General features: G+C 29.9%; 1 protein-coding gene and 1 long non-coding RNA gene across 11 annotated transcripts in view; one reads left to right on the top strand and one right to left on the bottom strand.

Annotated features, from left to right (window-relative positions):
• Window positions 1-18,200, top strand: part of Smr (nuclear receptor corepressor smrter) — a 137,650-nt gene that overhangs the window by 50,309 nt on the left and 69,141 nt on the right. For 9 of the 10 annotated variants that reach the window (XM_076531776.1, XM_076531785.1, XM_076531779.1 and 6 more), the window contains 2 exons: window positions 2,454-2,754; window positions 15,175-15,814. In XM_076531776.1, coding sequence (XP_076387891.1) covers window positions 2,474-2,754; window positions 15,175-15,814 — 921 coding nt within the window. In that variant the 5' untranslated portion in view covers window positions 2,454-2,473. Of the gene's footprint in view, window positions 1-2,453; window positions 2,755-6,450; window positions 6,912-15,174; window positions 15,815-18,200 lie in introns of those variants that run through there. The other variant, XM_076531782.1, reaches the window with a different exon arrangement.
• On the bottom strand, window positions 15,582-17,278 carry LOC143264456 (uncharacterized). The gene is made up of 3 exons (XR_013038180.1): window positions 17,118-17,278; window positions 15,863-16,000; window positions 15,582-15,719 (listed from the first exon to the last, which is right to left on the bottom strand). It is a non-coding gene; the product is annotated as an uncharacterized LOC143264456 (long non-coding RNA).

The following is an 18,200-nucleotide window of genomic DNA, read 5'->3' as shown; positions in this document are numbered from 1 at the left end:
TATAAATTACTAAATTCTTAAATTTCTATGTCTTTGAAGTTTCAAATTTCCAAATCCACTTTCAAATTGAAACTTTCCAAATCTTTGAAGCTCCAAATTTTTCAAAGTTCTAAATTTTCAAGTTATTAATTTTTAAAAACACCAAATTTTTTAACGTATTCCCTCCAATTACGATTTTTAATTTGAAAATAGAATATCCAAATAGCAGTAAGTGGTTGGACTTCTTTACCCTACATCATAATTTTCTCTAGAAAACCTACCATGCTCGTCGGTGTCTCTAACATAAGTGATGGATCTGCTTTGTAATACGATAATACGATAATTGTAATCGAGCATATAATTTGGTCAGGATCCGAAAACTGAAATTTTAACGGTTTAGATAAGGATATTAACTAATTTAGTGAACACCGCGTGAAATTGAGAACAATTTTTATTAATCAATAAGAAAAGAAAGGGTAATAGTTATTAAATTTGTGGTTCTCTCAAAATTCTTTAAATTCTTAAAAATTTTCAAATTACCAAACTCTTTAATTCTCAAATTCTCCAATTCCTACATTCTCCAATTCCCATATTTCTCAATTCCCACATTTCCTAATTTCCTAATATCCAAATTTTCAAACACCTCAATTTCCAAATTCCTCAATTCCTCAATAGACGAATTCCCCAATTTCCAGATGTCCTAATTTCCTAATTCCCAAATTCCTCAATTCCCAAATTCCCTAATTCCCAAATTCCCAAATTCCCCAATTTCCTAATTCCCTAATTTCCCAATTTTCAAATTCCTAAAATTTCTAAATCACCCAATTTCCCAATTCTCAAATTCCCAAAATTTAAAAATTCTCAAATTCTCCAATCCCTACATTCTTACCTTCACAAATCTCCAATTTTCCATGTTCTAAATGTAAAAATAAAAAAAAAATTGAAAATTTGAAACTTTATCAAGATTATCAAGAAAAAGTCGACTCATCGATTCAGTTCATTCTCATTTCTTTTGTATGCTCATTTCTCGTAAACATCTTTTACTAAAGAGAATTGAAAAATTTACATAAAAAAAATGGAACAAAATGCAAATAATATTTTTAAAAGAATGAAATGCGTCCTTCTTTTAAAGTCACGTTGAATGCTGTCGGGAAATACATTTTCTAAGAAACGCTCGCTTCATGACTGGTATGAGATAAACGACAGCCAGCGTTAAATAGTGACCAATCTTTTGTATCTGACAATGAGTCCGAATAGATGAAGGTTAATGATCTTATTAACCAATCTACATGAGAAACGGATATATGTACACATGTATGTACATTGGCGAGCAGTGACGCTTCCCTAGAGGAAAGAGGACTCATCGTTCGTTTCATTCATGAATAGTACATATAACAATTTTTTGATTTAAAACTGTTTTTCTTCAGAATTGTAGAAATTTGGAGTTTTGGTTTTTGTAAATTGGCAATTCAGAATTTTGGAAATTTAGAGTTTCGAGAATTGGGATATAAAAATTTTGGAAGTGAAAAAGTTTGTAAGAGTTGGAATTTAGAAATTTGAGAGATCTGCACAATTTCGAAAATTAAAAACTTGACAATGTAAAAATTTTGAATTTTTGAAAATTGGAAAATGCATCAAATTGACGAAATTTGAAAAATTTGGAGATCTGGAAAATTTTTAATTTCAGGTTTAAATCTAGAAATTTAAATTTAGAAATTTAAATCTGGAAATTTAGAATTTCAAAAATTTCAGAAATTCAAAAACTGTTGAATTTAAGATATTTGATAAATTTGTAAGTTTCGGAATTTAGATATTTGAAAAATTTAAAAGATCGCAAACTTGTGAATTTAACTGAAGTGTAAATTCAATTTAATTTTTAATTTGTTTTATCAAGTTAACCCCTTATCGTATTTCGAGTTCAAATACGCACTAACAGTTCAAGCATATAAACTTTATTCAAATTTTAAATACGCTTCAATTTCAAATTTGAATCCAATTATAATTTGCACCGTCAAGTAATCACGGAATATAAAATATACAACACATTCCAACTACCTTGACTGGTTTCATTGTCGTAACAGTGAATAGTCTCGACCGATGCAAGAAATAAATGATACGATAAAGGGTTAACACTAAATCTACCTGCGTATAGCGCACATTTATTTGGAAATTTTTTAATTTCAGAATAGAATTTTGAAAAGAAAAATACAAATTAATGTACACATCAATTCTTTATCTTGGAATTTAATACAGATTTCAAAAAAACCTTAACATAGCTCGCAATTTAAAATAAGGAAGTTGTTAAATGGTCATTTAAGCGCTTTGGTAGGTTTAGTGTTAAAGACCTTTGGTTACATCGGTCTCAATTAGTACGTAAGTGCAGGTTAGGAGTGTATTACAAGAGTTAATCGACGAATGTAGAAGGCAGACATAAACGTGAAATTTGAAAGGAATTTTTCTGGGACTTGTTTCAGTACACAATGCGCTAGGGGTGATGGAGACAGTGGGCAAGCAAGTCCAGGTAGTGAGCGGACTGGGGGTGGGGGGTCCGGTGGGCCCTGTGGGTCCAGTGGGGGGAGATTTGCATCACCATCATCATCCTCACCCCCACTCTCATCCTCCACACCCACACGCCCACCCCCACGGTCATCCTCATGGGACCCATGGCCACTCACTGGTCGGCGTAACGTCGACCCCTGGCAGGGGTCAGACGCAACCACCGGTCTCGCATAACCAGCATTTACCCGCGAGATCTACTCCAGTACAGCTGCACAGGTAAGCTTATTTGTGTACGTGTACGTGTGCGTGTGTCTACGTGTGCATTACGTGTGTTGATATCGCGTCACGTTGCGCGACTGTGTGGCGCGTACGACATAATTAACCCTCGTGTGGCCAACCGAGTACTCGGCTACCCATTCAAGCTTTAATATTTTCTATTTTTATTTTTAGAACGTACATCGACGTACCAGTGTTCAATGATTTTGATCATACTTTCACAAAAATGTTTAATAATATTTTTGTTAAAACGAAAAAAATTATTAGGAAGATATATGGAAATGTTTGTTTACGTTTTGCAGAAAAGCACAGAGAAATTTTTATACAGTTATGTTTTGTATTTGTACCACCTCGACCGGTTAAAAAATTTGTGAATAACTATTTTTATAAAATTAAAAAGTTTTTTTTTTAAATATATAAATGTAATTATAATTTGAAAAAATGGCGCCATTTTCAAAAAGCTATTTTGAAATACAATCATAAAAGGTTTAATATTCTTTCTTTAATATTCGTTCTCTTTATAAATTATTTCATACGTATTGCTTGTAGCTACATCATTTTAAATGGCTGCCACGATTTTAGTACAAATCGTATATAAAATAGACGTTCATAGCATTGAAACCTTATCAGTATTTGCATTAGTTTTTTATCGCGAGAGAAAGTTGAAAGTTTCGTGATAAAATTGAAATTTTTTCTTTATACTATCACATTGCTTTATTTTGGTAGGCATGATAATCACACTCGTATAGATTGAAATTATCTTCGTCTTTTTTTTTTATTTTAGATGAATACATCAATCATGAATCGTGGCAGCTGTGAGAGCGATATGCTGCAAGCAACGTACATTAATATGAAACGCATAACATAATTGTATCAAAATTTTATTGTGCATTCTTGAAAATGTAAACAAACATGTAAAACAAATTTGAAGAACTTCAGTCCTTTAATTTTTAGTTCTGCAGGTCATCTAAAAATAACTCACTAGGTAGGAGGTTTAAGTAATCCCGTACAATTAAAAGATAATGGATATCAGTTTTGTGAATCTTTTAACGGGAACGATATATTTCTTATCTTTTTTTCCTGTTAATTTTGTAACGAAACTAATATATTTGTAACCTACTTTCTGGCCTGATTATTTCAATATTTGGGATAAGTATGACAATATTTGCAATTTAAATGAATTTATAAATGATTCTTTATCGAATTGTACAAACGGAACGAAACGATTGAAAATAAATATTAATGAAACGAAGATGGAATAAAATAAAAAAATTGGATGGTGCATTAATTTTCAAGTTTCCAAATAACAAAATTGTGTTATTCTATATTAAATTGAGTTTTCAATTTTCATTCTCATTATTTGAACTTTATATTAGTTGTTTAGCAGTTACTTTTATTATTTTTAAATTGGTCTTAACCTGCTAAAGGTTAAATATCTGAAATTTTAATTAGCGTTGTATAATACGTTTCAGAGGTCTGAGTCACGATTCACCCATTTCAATTAGATGAAATGATTGTATTATAATCATTAATGAATACAATTATGATTTTTAATGTTTTCTTTTTTCGGAAAAAAAATTGTTTCTTCGCTTAATGGAAATTTGAACTTTTAATTAACATATCAGAAACCACGTGCTCCACGTGACACAGAATCTGTACCTGCCTGCAGGGTATTTTGATGCAAATGCTCCGACACGCATTTAATCAGATCAATATAATACACATTTCATGAAATTAATAAAATATTACACATCTGTTTCCGATACCAATTATTTCTGCATTATACCACAAATGCAGTAAAAGAAATTTACTATTCTTTTTAAGTATTTAATTAAATAATTTTGGGTTACGTTATTAAATGTAGTACACATTTAACTGACAATAAGTTTAGCATTAACAATTGCATTTAACTCTTAAGTACTATAGCAAAAGGACAGATTTGACCCTGTTAAATTTATAACTTTTCTATACAAAACTTAACAACGATTTAAATTTCTTTGTATGATAAATATTATAATCTCGAAAATAAATTTAGAAGAATTAATAACTGATTTAAAACGTAAATGTGATTCTTGGAATCAGTTTTGACTCTGTTATATTAACAGTTTTTCTACTTATAAAATTGAGCAATGTATAAAAGAATAGTAATCTGTGTTAAAAACGTTTTAATAAATGTGTAAAATGAGGTACATGATTGTATGAAAGAACTAAATTTGAAGTCTATCATTTTTAATTGTTTTAATGTTTTAAACATTTTTTATTATTTAATTATTTTTGATAACAACTTTAATATTTTTAGTACACTAACATTTTTTTGAATAATTAGAATTTTTCGCGCTTTAAAGATATTTTACATATTTCTGAATTCATATTCCAATAAAAGAAATCATAAATAACTGTTTTAACAAGTGATGATATATTTATGCGGATTAAAATTCTTCAGAAATATAAATAATAAATTTATTTCAATAAAAATATAAAAAAGCACCGATATATAATAAATGTAAATTAATCAGTTGTTGTGAGTGAATTTTTATTTCTATTAAAATAAAAACTATAAAGTAATTTAAAAAGAAGGTTGAAAATTTTAGAAACATCACTCACAAAAATATTAATTTGAATTCATCTGAATAACGAAATGTTTTGATTACAAAATTTAAAACAAAAATTTATCTTGAAGCGTAGGTACAAATTTTTTTATCTTCTGGTATCTCTGCGGGGATTAATAACATACAATAACATTATCTGCTTATTACTTTACAACATTTATGATATTAAAATTTTCATAAAAGACATTTCTAAATCATGAATGCTCCACTTTATCTCGAAAAAAATCTTCATTTCGTGGAAAACCGTTTTAATATTTCGACGAATGTACGTATATTTGAAACTTTACAAGTTTGATGAGCTCTGCTACATAGTTTTATCTCTGTTGATTGTATATGACGTACGTAATTATTGTAAATGGGTATACTTTTAATTAGTGATAATTGTTAGTTAATTTCTTTCAGTTGTCGCGACAATATTTGTCAAGAATGTAAGAATTTTATTAAATGAAGAAATTCGTAACAATTTTATTCCTACTAAAACTATTGTATATTACTAGAGAATAGATATGATTAATCAAGTAAGCAACAAATGAATCTTTTTATAGTTTGATAGTAACCAATAATTACAAACTGATGTAATTTATAATTCCGATATATTTTCATATTTATATCTTATCAATTTTTTTTAATCATTTATTACCTTTAGTAATATATAGTTTTAAACATAGAAAAAATGATATATGTCTTTAAATAAATTTGCATTACATAAAACTATACATTTTTATTATATATTATTATAATATTTCTATTATACATTATTATTTTTATTATACATTATTTCTATTATACATTATTGTTTTTATTATATGTTATTTCTATTATACATTACTATTAAAGTTGTAAAAAATGATTCAATTTTTTATTTAGTTATGTTTTATTCATGTTAAAGAGATAACAGTTAAAAAAGTAAAACAAATTTGAAAATAATACAAAAAATTAATAGTACAAAAAGTGTGTACATATTTATATAAACAGTACTAGAGAAGGGGACTAGAGAAGGATATTTTTTTTCTAATAATGTAGTCAAATATTCATATCGAATTCGAATTAAAAAAAAAAAAAAAAAAAAAAGTAGTCTACAACGTGTAGGATATTGCATCGATTCTGTTTACACATTACTTATTATTATGTTCTTTCATAATTTATTAAATAGTTGTGGCACTATGTATGTTTGTTTACAATATACTATAGATGCTTACATTATTGGAAGTTGAAATGCGCGGCGAGAACAAGATTGAAGTTGGATACGTAATATACCGTATGGTGTTCTGCGCATGCGTGCTTCCAATTTTACCACTACTGCTACCTGTCGATTCTAACCTCAAACGTCAACGTGCAACGTTGATTTTTAACCTCGCGTAGGTTTACATTTATGATTTATAGTTTATTGAAATATATATGTGAACAGTGTGTAATATATTTTAACGAAAATGTTGAGATGATACTGTGATTTTTCGAAATACGATGTACCAGATGTGAGAATGGAGAATGTATACGGAAAAGGAAAGATTTCTTTGAAACTCCAAGATTGTCCGTTTGCATGATGAAGTAAGTCCACGCAGTTATTTCTGTTGCGTCGTTCGTTGTTCCTCGTTCATATAAAATCTTGTTACTACCGTTTTTGTATGGGTGAATTATAGTATTCCATCAATGTACAACATTTGTAACAAAGGATTACTTGTATTTATGTGAATAGTACATATTCTTAACGATTATTTCGTGAGCTGTGTAAGGAAAGAACGAAATATAACAAAAAAGTGTTATTTATGTAGTTACTTACCATTCTGTTGTGACGCAAAACTTTTATCTTTTGACGTTATCTAATGTAATTTAATACCATACTGCCACTGTACGAAATTCTTTAAACAAATCTTAATTCATGTTTCTAAAATTCAAAGTATCGTATTCATCCTACTGATAATAACATATATATTAAATAACGTGTAAAACGCGGGAAAGATAGTTAGGTTAGGTACGTTTTGAAGAGTCCACAAATGAACCAAACAGCGAGAAGGAATACAGTGTCGTTATACATATAGTACATACGTATATACGCCGTGGATTATAAACCTGGTCGTCGAGTGAACATATCATTAAAAAAGTGGGACGAGAATAAAATGAAAAATGTTATTCACATGACAGGTTGCTTAAATAATATATAATTTAAATTCTACATCTAAAATAATTCATCGTATAATTTTATTAGTACATTATAATTTTTTTAAATAATATTTTAGTTATAATTTTGATTTTGAAATTCCATTCACATTCGTTTATGAATATCGAATTGCCAATTCATGTTTAAATTCGTGAAAAATCAGAATAAGTGTAAAAACTTTTGAGCGGGGAAAGAGAAAGCTAACAGTAGGTCGAGCGGAGGGGAATAAAAGATGGCAGTAATGGCGAAAATGCATAACTTTTTACCTTTGAATGGAACGGAAAGAATATTAATATTTCATATAATTGTACGTTTAATTTAAAGGAATTTATACAAATTTTAACCTAAAATTGTGCATGTTTTTTTTAAATATTCACTAATTAATTCAACAAATTTTACAGAAAGTATTATCGTTGATAACCTCAATACATTTATAATACAGATCGCTCGATTAAAATAAAATTGTTCGTGTATAAACGTTAAATTTGTATAAAATTGATACATATTGAAGAAATATACGCATATTGTTTACTTGTAAGTACTCGCACATGTATCACCGAGAGTAAATAAGTAAAGGAAGAGTTAAAGACATTAACGAAGGCGATAAAGAAAACTAGAATTGATGGAAGGGGCTCAAGGCTACGCTGATTTCTATTTCCTGCAGTTCTCTTTTGGATGAGAACAAAAAAAGTACATTTCTTCACATAACAGTTAATTATCTAACAATGCATCTTACTTAACATAATTATTAATCAGCGATTAAATAAATAATATCTTTTTAAAAAACCGTATTCAAACGAAAAGTGTTCTGATTTAATAATGAAAGAATTTGAAAATATTTTGCTAAACATTTGTATTAGTTTTTTGTTCAAATCGGTGATTCATGTAGCGTTTATAATAATATAATTTTTGCTTTTCGCCACAAAGATCCAAAACATGTAATTTTATATATTTTAATGTTTCTCCGAAAACGACAGTTTAATTCTTTACTCCGTTTAAACGGACCAAATTTATCAGCATTAAATGCGTATTTTATACATAACGTTCTATCGCATGCGCATCATTCATAAAAGGGAAAAACAGTAGGTGATACATAGTAGGGAGAAGATTTTAGAAGTGGGAGGAGGGGGTCAGTGACCGTTACATCATCGGGAACTCATAGTCTAGGGAAATTCATAAAGCGGCCAAACAATTACGTTTGCGAATTCAAATGCAAGAAAATCGATTGTTTGATAATTTGTCGGTAAGATCCCACTGTATACGGTCTGCGTTATTAACAAGTTTGCTAATATTCGTATTCGTTACACGCTGTTCATTTTCCGCTGATTTCTCAGTTTAATATGTTTTTTTAAAGATAGTTGCAAGAAAAAGTGAATTGTAAGTTATAATCGTTGATAGAAAACTTTAACATCACCGGGGTGATAGGAAGAGTCATATCGATTGGTTCATTGAAGGTGAACGTAAGAAGGAATTTGAACATGTATAGTTTCGTAAACTTCCAAAATACTATACGTTACAAGTTTACTCTCTTTAATCTCTTTCCGGTTTTTATTTAAATATTTTTAATATCAGTAATAATGTTAAAAATCTTGAATAAAGTATTAAAGTACTGTCAACGCCAAAGGATTAATTTGTATCTTTTGGATATTATCCAAAGTATATTTCCGAGTAATCTAAAATGCTCTTTTACTTCGAATGCCATGGTAGCGCATCGGACGTTAACCATTAGTATTTGTTTTTATATTGACATTAATTTACATACGTATTCGTGTTCAGATATTTAATATTGAATAAAAAGCATTAATTTACACGTCGACGTAGCTTGATTTCGACGTACATTTGCGTCAACAGTTGTGTGCAATTCAGAAAGACGTATCGCGATATTTTTTGCGTTTAGGAAGATATAATATGAAACACGTGGTATTAGAAATAAAAATAATTTTTGAAAATAAAATTTACATAAATGAGATACTAGCTAACACAGATTAATCCTTCGGTATAATTCGCCAGCAAATAATGCCAGAAACGCTCGGTAAATCTCCTTGTATTTTAGCTATCTGGCAACGCCGCGTTAGCAACGCCGCCTTACGAAAGCAGACAGGCACATTCACCCTTTGTGATGTTCAACGCATGCGCAATCATTCTACACAGAATAGGTACCGATGCACCGGCACGCGGAACCATGATCTGTGGAATACTGCGACACCGCATATCGTTATAGCCTACGACGCATGCGTGGCGTATTTTGCCACATGTGACAAACTACCGCCGAAAGGTCGTGTATCTACTATTCAGCCATACATATGTATATGTATGTATATATATAAAACTAATGGTAGATTTCGCGTGAAGCATATTTTTACTACGTGACACACGATTGGTTAACTGACCGCCATCCATAATCTTTTGTATTCACATACCTTTTTCTTGAAACTACTTTTTCCTTTAATTCTACATTTTAACTTCATGTAAAATACTTTTTATTCTCGTATTATGCCAGAGGTATTGATAATAAATATGTTATTGATATTTAATGATATAAAGTTAACGGTAAGGTACAGTGCAGAGTTCATCAGTTAAATCTATTTATTTTTGTCTAATTTCCACGTTAAACATAACCTAACTTAACATGTAATTTTATCATTTAATTCTATTTATTTGTATCTAAACTTTAAATTTATGCTAACCTAACTTCGAACAGGAATAACTAAATTTACATGTTACATTCTATTTTAGTCACTGGCATTCATTTTAACGGTATCTAAGGGATATTATCGATATATCGAATTGTTGGTAACACTTCGATTATTAACGATATATCAAATTATCGATAACTTTTCGATATTACCGACATTGGCGCCTATACGTATACGTTTAATAGCATTCGATACACGTGTACAGTATGTATGTATACTAATTTATTTATGAGATTCGTGCTTTACTATTTATATTTGACTGTTTGTATGCAATGGACGAAATTATGAATACATAAATACATTTCAATGAGAAGTATGGTTGCGTGGACTTCTATTAAAAGTAAATGCTATTTCTACGTCTTCAGCGAGTACTACTACCGCAATATACGTATAAATACCTCAATTTGAACAAAAATGTTTTTACGTTTACCATTCCATTTTACATTAAAAAATTCCATGTACATCTAGTTTATTGCAAATCACAGTGATAAAAGGTACAGTAGAAAAAAAAAACAGTTTTACTATTGGAGCAAATTGTCTAATGGCATTTCCACCTTCAGGATATTAAATATGAATCTATACTGAAATATTAACTAAGAATATTATGCTATACAGTTATAACCTACGATGTTTCAACTTTAAATAATCTTTTGTAAATTATTTCTCGAGATAAATTACTATTACGTATGTCGTAATAATATATATATTTTTTAGTGAATATTGAAGTTTAGCAAGTGTTAGTTAATTTTGATATAATATAAGTATTATTATTTATTGACAAATTTTTTTAATTTGGATCCCTTCGAATTAATAAATTTTCAAGTTTAGAAATTTAAAGAGTTAGGAATTTAGAAATTAGGAATTTGTTCTTTTAAAAATTCGATAAACTGAAGATTTGGTAATTTGAAAATTGGGGCTTTTAGAAATTTTAGAAATTTTTAAATTTCAGATTTGCAGATTTGGAAAATTGGATGTTTGAAAATGTAGGAGTTTAGAAATTTGTAAATTTGAAAATATGAGAACAAGTTAGAGAAGCTACAAATTTGGAATATTGGAACTCTCATGATTGAAACTTTTAAAAATTTGGTCTTCTATAAATTTGAAAATTTGGATAGTTAGATGTTTAAAAATGTGGAAATTCGAAAATTTGGAAATATTGAAATTTGGAAATTTGGAAGTTTGGAAATCTGGAAATTTAGAAATTTGGAAATTTGAAAATTTCTAGATTTCAAATATAAAAATGTTGCGGCCTAGAAGATTTTCATGTTTACACATTTGAAATTTCATAATCAAAGACAGGTCGTAGAAGACTTCTCTTCCTACACTCGTTCTTATCCAGAGGTACCCTACGTTGCACTGCAGTATACTATTTTCTCGTACATCTGCGTTAATTCTCGTTCAAGTAAATTCGAGTTGTTATTAACACATTTCAGACATGTGTGCACAATACACTTGCACTTCTCATAAAAGTATTTTTCTCAGTCGTTCTCCGTCAATCTTCGCATTCACAGTTCAACATCTTCATCCTGTATCTTGGGATTGTTCAAGGAACAAAAGTGTTCCTATCTAACCGTAACTATCTAATTCGCGTGTGCAGAGAAAAAAACAGAAATTTGTTCATTTTCATGATGGAAGAGTAGTACGCAGTGAGACAAAATTCATATTTTCTGTAACTTTTTAATTTATGAAAAATGCCTTTATAAACTTGACATTATGAACAAACGTTTTTAATTGTTGATAAATAAGACATATTGGAACATATTGGATTTTTATAATTTTTGCTTTCATTCTGTTAGTGATATACAAATTTTTTTGTAAAATTATGTTTTTGTCTTGTTGTGTGTGACATACTGAGACAAAACTGGAGTCATGCTGAAATAAGGTATTTTGTTTATAGAATTGAAAAACTGAAATATATAAAAATAGAATAAAAGTATATGAGCAAAAGACAAGATTAAATACTGTTTTTCACTTGATAATTCTTTTATTTTTAACAACAAATTTACGGACGTTGCATGAACATTTATTTTTAAATTAAACTTGAAGTTCAAAAAATAAACATAAACTAGCGTACACAGTGTTTCTTTATGTTGACAAAAGTTAACGTACAAAGCTTTGTAATAATTTCTGTAATATAAACTAAGAAGTTTATGATTTTTGACGTGTTCGGTAAATCTAGTGTTAAATTATTAATTTTTTATTTTTTTTTTATAAATACTGAATGAGACACACATTTTACTGCAGACATGTTGGATGGCATGAAGAATTATAATTATTACATGTACAAAGACTGGTCTCAATATGTGTCATAACCTTCATTTTTCTGAAAAAATTTAATTTTATAATTGGATTATGAGTCCAGTAACTTATTGAGTATATTTATAAATTTAACAATAATTAAATTAATTAATTATTAACAAATATTTTATAAGGGAGAGTAAATTTCACGATAATTATTAATTGTGAATTAAAATAGAATTTTATTTTGAAATTAATAATAGATAAATTGTGTGTCATTCTGACAAGTTTTGAAAATAAAAACTAACATTTACTGCGTGATGATTGTTTGACCATTTCTACGTTAACCTGCAATTCATCGTGTGACTAACTAGATGCGATTATCCATGATCAACAAATTTTAAGTCTTTGATATCATACATGATATTGAAAAATATGAGATATACGGTCACTTTGAATCAGTAGAAAAAACATTTTACAATTTCTGCATGAGATAATAAATTTACGTGAAACTACATAAATCACGAGAAGAGTTAACGATTATAAAATTGTCAAGTTTTAATGGTTAGCAATTACATGAACGAACACCATGGTTATTAATAAGCTGTAGATAGCGAAATTTCCATAGTTCCACCGTAAATTTTACATATTTATCATTATCGATTAAGTTTTTAATTGTTATCGATTGAGATAATGAGATGTTAAATTTCTGTTTCGATTTCTCTTGTTTACTTTATTGGTACCTCTCGATTTTGCGCTTTATTTCCATATTGTAATTATTGCCATATTTGCTGTCGCATTGCAAATTCGAGCGAAATTACCATAGTTACGGCTTTTTCTCTTGTTCAACTGTGTAAGTACTGTGTAATATGAAAAAATGTACATTTTATATTATTTTTATCTAATAATACAATATATTTTTAGGTTAGTTTAGTATTTCAAACGTGTTAAAAAGGAAATTATTAAATAAGGAAACCGAAATAACTGCTTAAAAAAATGCAGTACTTTCTAAGAGAGAAATTGTTCTAAAAATACAAAGATCACATACATAATAATTTTATTCGATTATGCGATTTGTAAAGAGGTAAAAAGTTAACTCGAAGATATATTTGTTAATTTTTCAAACCACAAGAAATAAAAATGTAACAGTGGATCAGTAACAAACAGATTTATATCTTCCAGTTGTGAGACGGTGTGCAATAAATTTTACGAAGTAGTAACCGTTTTGTATGGACAAAACTTGGTTGAAAACCACATTTGCACTCTGCCACAAAAAAGCGAAAGACTACGTTTGCGGAAAGTCACATGATTCGAAGAAAAGAATGGAAATACGTAATTTTTTCAGAACGAGAAAAAGTTTCAATCAGATGAGTCATATGATTTTAACACTAGGTTTATGAAATGTGCCAAATGATGCATCTTAGATTCCTTATTTTGAATTACAGAAATTATTAAGATGCTTCTGTCGAAATTTTATTGAGAAGAAGAATAATTGTATAAATTAATTTATGTTTCAACCTCTGCATATTTATTGTTGTATTTTATTTTTAATCCAAACGTAACTGCATATCGAACGTCCGTAAACCTAGTGTTAAGTTCATTGACTATTTGACCAAAGATCAAGATGTCCCCATGAGACGAAATTTTGGAAACGTTTTGACGGCTCTTAACGATAAGCGAACAACACGAATATGCTAGACATCAAACAGAATTAATTTCGTAAAGTACGTACAAATATTGGCGGACGTTTTAATTCCATTCATGGAACAATCAGATTCTGAAGAGTCGATATTCCAACAAGATAACGCAGCCGTCTGCGGTTCAAGATTTACAAAAGAATGGTTTCAGACTAAAAATATTCAGTTAATGCAGTGGTTTACCCGATTTCCTGATTTAAATCCAATTGCAAACCTTTGGGGAATTCTGGTTAGTAAGGTGAACGCGAATGCAAAGCTGTGTACTATACTTTTGGAGTTTAACATTAAACCTATCAACGTATAATGAATGCTTTGAAATTAAAAGTGAAGTTAAAAAATACATAATAAAACATTAATAGTACACACATTAATTTTTTATCTTGAAAAATATTGCAGATTTTAAGAAAAACTTAATAAATTTTGTAATTTAAGGAATTTGTAAATTGATCATTTGCTTGGTTTGATTTCAGTGTTAAATACAGTAAAAAGCAAGCTTAGGGTATTGTAGATAATTCAGTCCTATAAATTTTCGATTAAAAGTATAACAAAATTTTCAATGTAAAAAAATGGTGCACATTATTACTACAAATGCAGAAACATATATTCATTGAAAATTATAGGTTCTGAAATTTATAATAGAAAATATTTATATCTACATATCACAACCATATCATAAGATTTTGTAAAATGAATATTTCTTATGTATACAATATTTATATATAAAAGTCGGGAGCCGTAGTTTGGTGACCGTTGAATTAAATGAATCATAGAAATTTCAGACATTATTTTTTTTAAATTACATATTTTAAAACGAATACGTATTTTATTCAAAATTAATCAATCTTCGTAATCGTAATGTCACGACGACAAACAGAGTACTTTAATCTCTATAAAAGATCTAAAATTTTAAAAAAACGTTATAAGGAAATAGAAAAATTTCGGTGCCTGTATAACAGTGTACCACGTGCACTGTCCCCTCCTCGTATGAGCTCATCGGTAACGGATGATTGTAATGTTTACAGGCCAACACAGAATTACGTAAACATCAAGAGCAGCAGTCCGGTGTCTCCGCGAACGGTAGGAGCAGCGGTTACGTATGTCCAGGGTGGTGCAGCCGCATCTTCAGCGGCGGCAGCAGCGGGGACAGTTGGAAGTGGAACTGCTGGAGGTCCTTCAATCGGCGGAGGCGGTGGCGGTAGCGGCGGCGGTGGCGGCGGTGTTGGTGTTGGTGTTAGCAACGCGAGTGGCGCAAACAGCGGAACCGGAGTCGTTGGGGCTGGAGCTGGTGCTGCTGGTGCTGTAGGGAACGTAGCTGCAGCCGGAAGTGGAAATAGCAGCGGTACCAGTAACAGTGCCGCCGGTGCAGGGAGTAATAGTGGCGGGAACAGTGGTACAGTGGGTGGCGCACCAGGAGGTTACGTTGCTGTACCCATGGCCGGTGGTTTACGATACATTCATCCGTATCCACCGACACCGACATCGGCGTCGGTGCCAGCTGTAGCAACGGTCGTCACATCGGCTTCGTCGGCACCGACTCCAGTACCAGTTCCACCACCTGCGACCGCACCTGCGAATCCACCTACAGTCAGTCAAACGCCACCACCATCGCTTTCGGGAACTGCTTATACCGCCAGAGATGCATATCGCAGCGCCACCACCAATGTAGGTATTTTCATCTTCGAATCATTTGTTATGGTTCGAGATAATCACCTGATAAATGTGACTGTGCTCGTGAAAGTGGTCTAGTCAGGGGAATGCACGACCTTCGGTACACTCGATTTCTTTCGGACTTAGCATAATCGCTGGACAGTACGGAAGTCGGAACTTCATGAAGTTCTGACGTGAATACTTGTGAAATAACAGTGAAATTCAAATTCGGAACTTTGGGAATTGTGGAACGTTAAGATTTGAGAACTTGAAAATTTGGAAATTTAAAAATTACAATATTTTTAAAATTATACTTCAAAAAATAAAATACGTTTAAATAGGAATATTAAAAGACTTGTGAGTTTCTAAATTTGGACATTTGAGAGTTTGAAAATTAAAGAATTTTTAAATATGAAAATTTAGGAACTTGGAAATTTTTAAGTGTCCGAATTTCTAAATTTGGCGGTTTAACAATTTAAAACTTCGGGAATTGGCAATTTGGAAATTTGAAAACTTGTACAATTATAAATTTGAAAATTAAAGTTTAAATATTTTTAATTCTGAATTTGATAAAATTATAATTATACTAAAAATGAATATATGCATTTGTTTTTCATTTGTTTCGTTAGTAACATAACAAATTATAATTCTATAATTTTTGTTATTGTTAGTCACCAAAGATGACATATTAATTATCAAGATAATGTCATATTATCGAAATATATGTTCGTATTAGTCATACAATTTTAGAGTGATAAATTTGACATTAGAGGTACACGTATTTTGTTTTGTTATGAAAAAATGTTGTTTTCAACATTCTTCAATTCTAAAATTTTCTCAAGTTCTTAAATTTGTCAAAACTTTCTCAAGTTCTTAAATTTGTCAAAACTTTCTCAAGTTCTCAAATTCTTTAATTCTAAAATTTTTAAACGTTCACAGAGTCCAAGTTTCTAAAGTCTCATTTCTGAATTTTTAAAATGACAAAGTTTAAGAATTTTTAACTTTACAAATGTTTACATATCTAAGTAAAATGTAAGTTAAAAACTTACAAGTTTTCAAATCCTAAAATTTCTGAATTTTGAAATTCCCAGACTCCAACTTCTCAAATATCTAAATCCCCAAATTCTCAAATTTCGATATTTTTACTTTTCAAATCCTTAGATATGTAAATTTCTAAACTTCTAATTTTCAAAAATCTCCGATCCACAAATCACTAAGTGCACAATCCATAAATTTTCAAATTCCCACGTTTAAAAATCCCTAAGCTCTCAAATTCTCAAATTATCACATTCCTAAAGTCCTAAATTTAAAAATCTACCAGTCAAATATTAGTTCTTCTACATCGCCATTTTCCCAGGAGAAGCTTACAGTGTCCGTCGGTGTGTTTACGACAGAATCGTAGCGACTAAAAGTAAATCGAGACTAGACGATTTTGGTTTATGTTTACAGACGCTGACAAGTGTGCACTGAACAATAATCTTGTGTGTATGATTGAATGTTTGGAACGCGTTACACGAAACAAGCGTATATAGGTATTACCTCGACTCTGCCCTTGACTTTCACCCACTATTAGCCCTCCCCCTTTTTCCCCTCTGACTAACAATGTAACCTATCTCCTTTGTTGCAAACATCGCACCGATTTGAATTAATGCTGCCACGAATTTAAAACCAGACTTCGCGATAAATTTCTATCTTGAAATTCTTTATCAGGGTACATTTACCCGAAAGACTTTTTACTTTAATACTTTCGAATTTTATCGGCGAGTCACGTGTTTTTGTATCATCGATCAAACAATTACACGATGAAATATTATCTTATTTTCAAATGTAATCTGAGGTTTATATATTGCTTTCATGAAATTTGATTTTTTTTTATTTGATTGGTTGATCATAATTTTGGTTGTATTAACCTTCGTTTTTAGATCAGGGAACTTGCAGTAGGAGAAAATGCATAGTAACGTACTCACGAGGTCAATGGCATAATGATTACATTTTTTCTTGCATTGAACGTTTTGTGTTATTCAACGAGTTAATGAAATGAAACATCAGGTTTCTTTTTTTTTTCATTTGTTGTCAACGATTGAATTTTATGTATGCTCAATAATTTTTTTGTTTTTAGTGAAACGTATACATTTTTTAATTCTAAAAATTTTAAATTAGCACTTTTAAATTTGTAAACACGCAAATTTTCAATTTTAACTTTAGGTTTTCAAAAATTCTCAGATTTCTACGTTTTCAAATTTCTAAATTTCCACAGTTATCAAACTACTATATTATCAAATTACTACATACAAATTACCATAATCACATACAAATTTCCAAATCTCCAAATTTCTAAATCTTCGAATTCCGAATATACAAATTTAAATATTTATACATTGTCAAATTATCAAATTTACAA

The sequence above is a fragment of the Megachile rotundata genome, chromosome 5 (assembly GCF_050947335.1).
Source record: "Megachile rotundata isolate GNS110a chromosome 5, iyMegRotu1, whole genome shotgun sequence".
In the NCBI taxonomy this organism is placed as follows: domain Eukaryota; kingdom Metazoa; phylum Arthropoda; class Insecta; order Hymenoptera; family Megachilidae; genus Megachile; species Megachile rotundata.
This window is presented reverse-complemented; position numbering and strand designations above follow the sequence as displayed.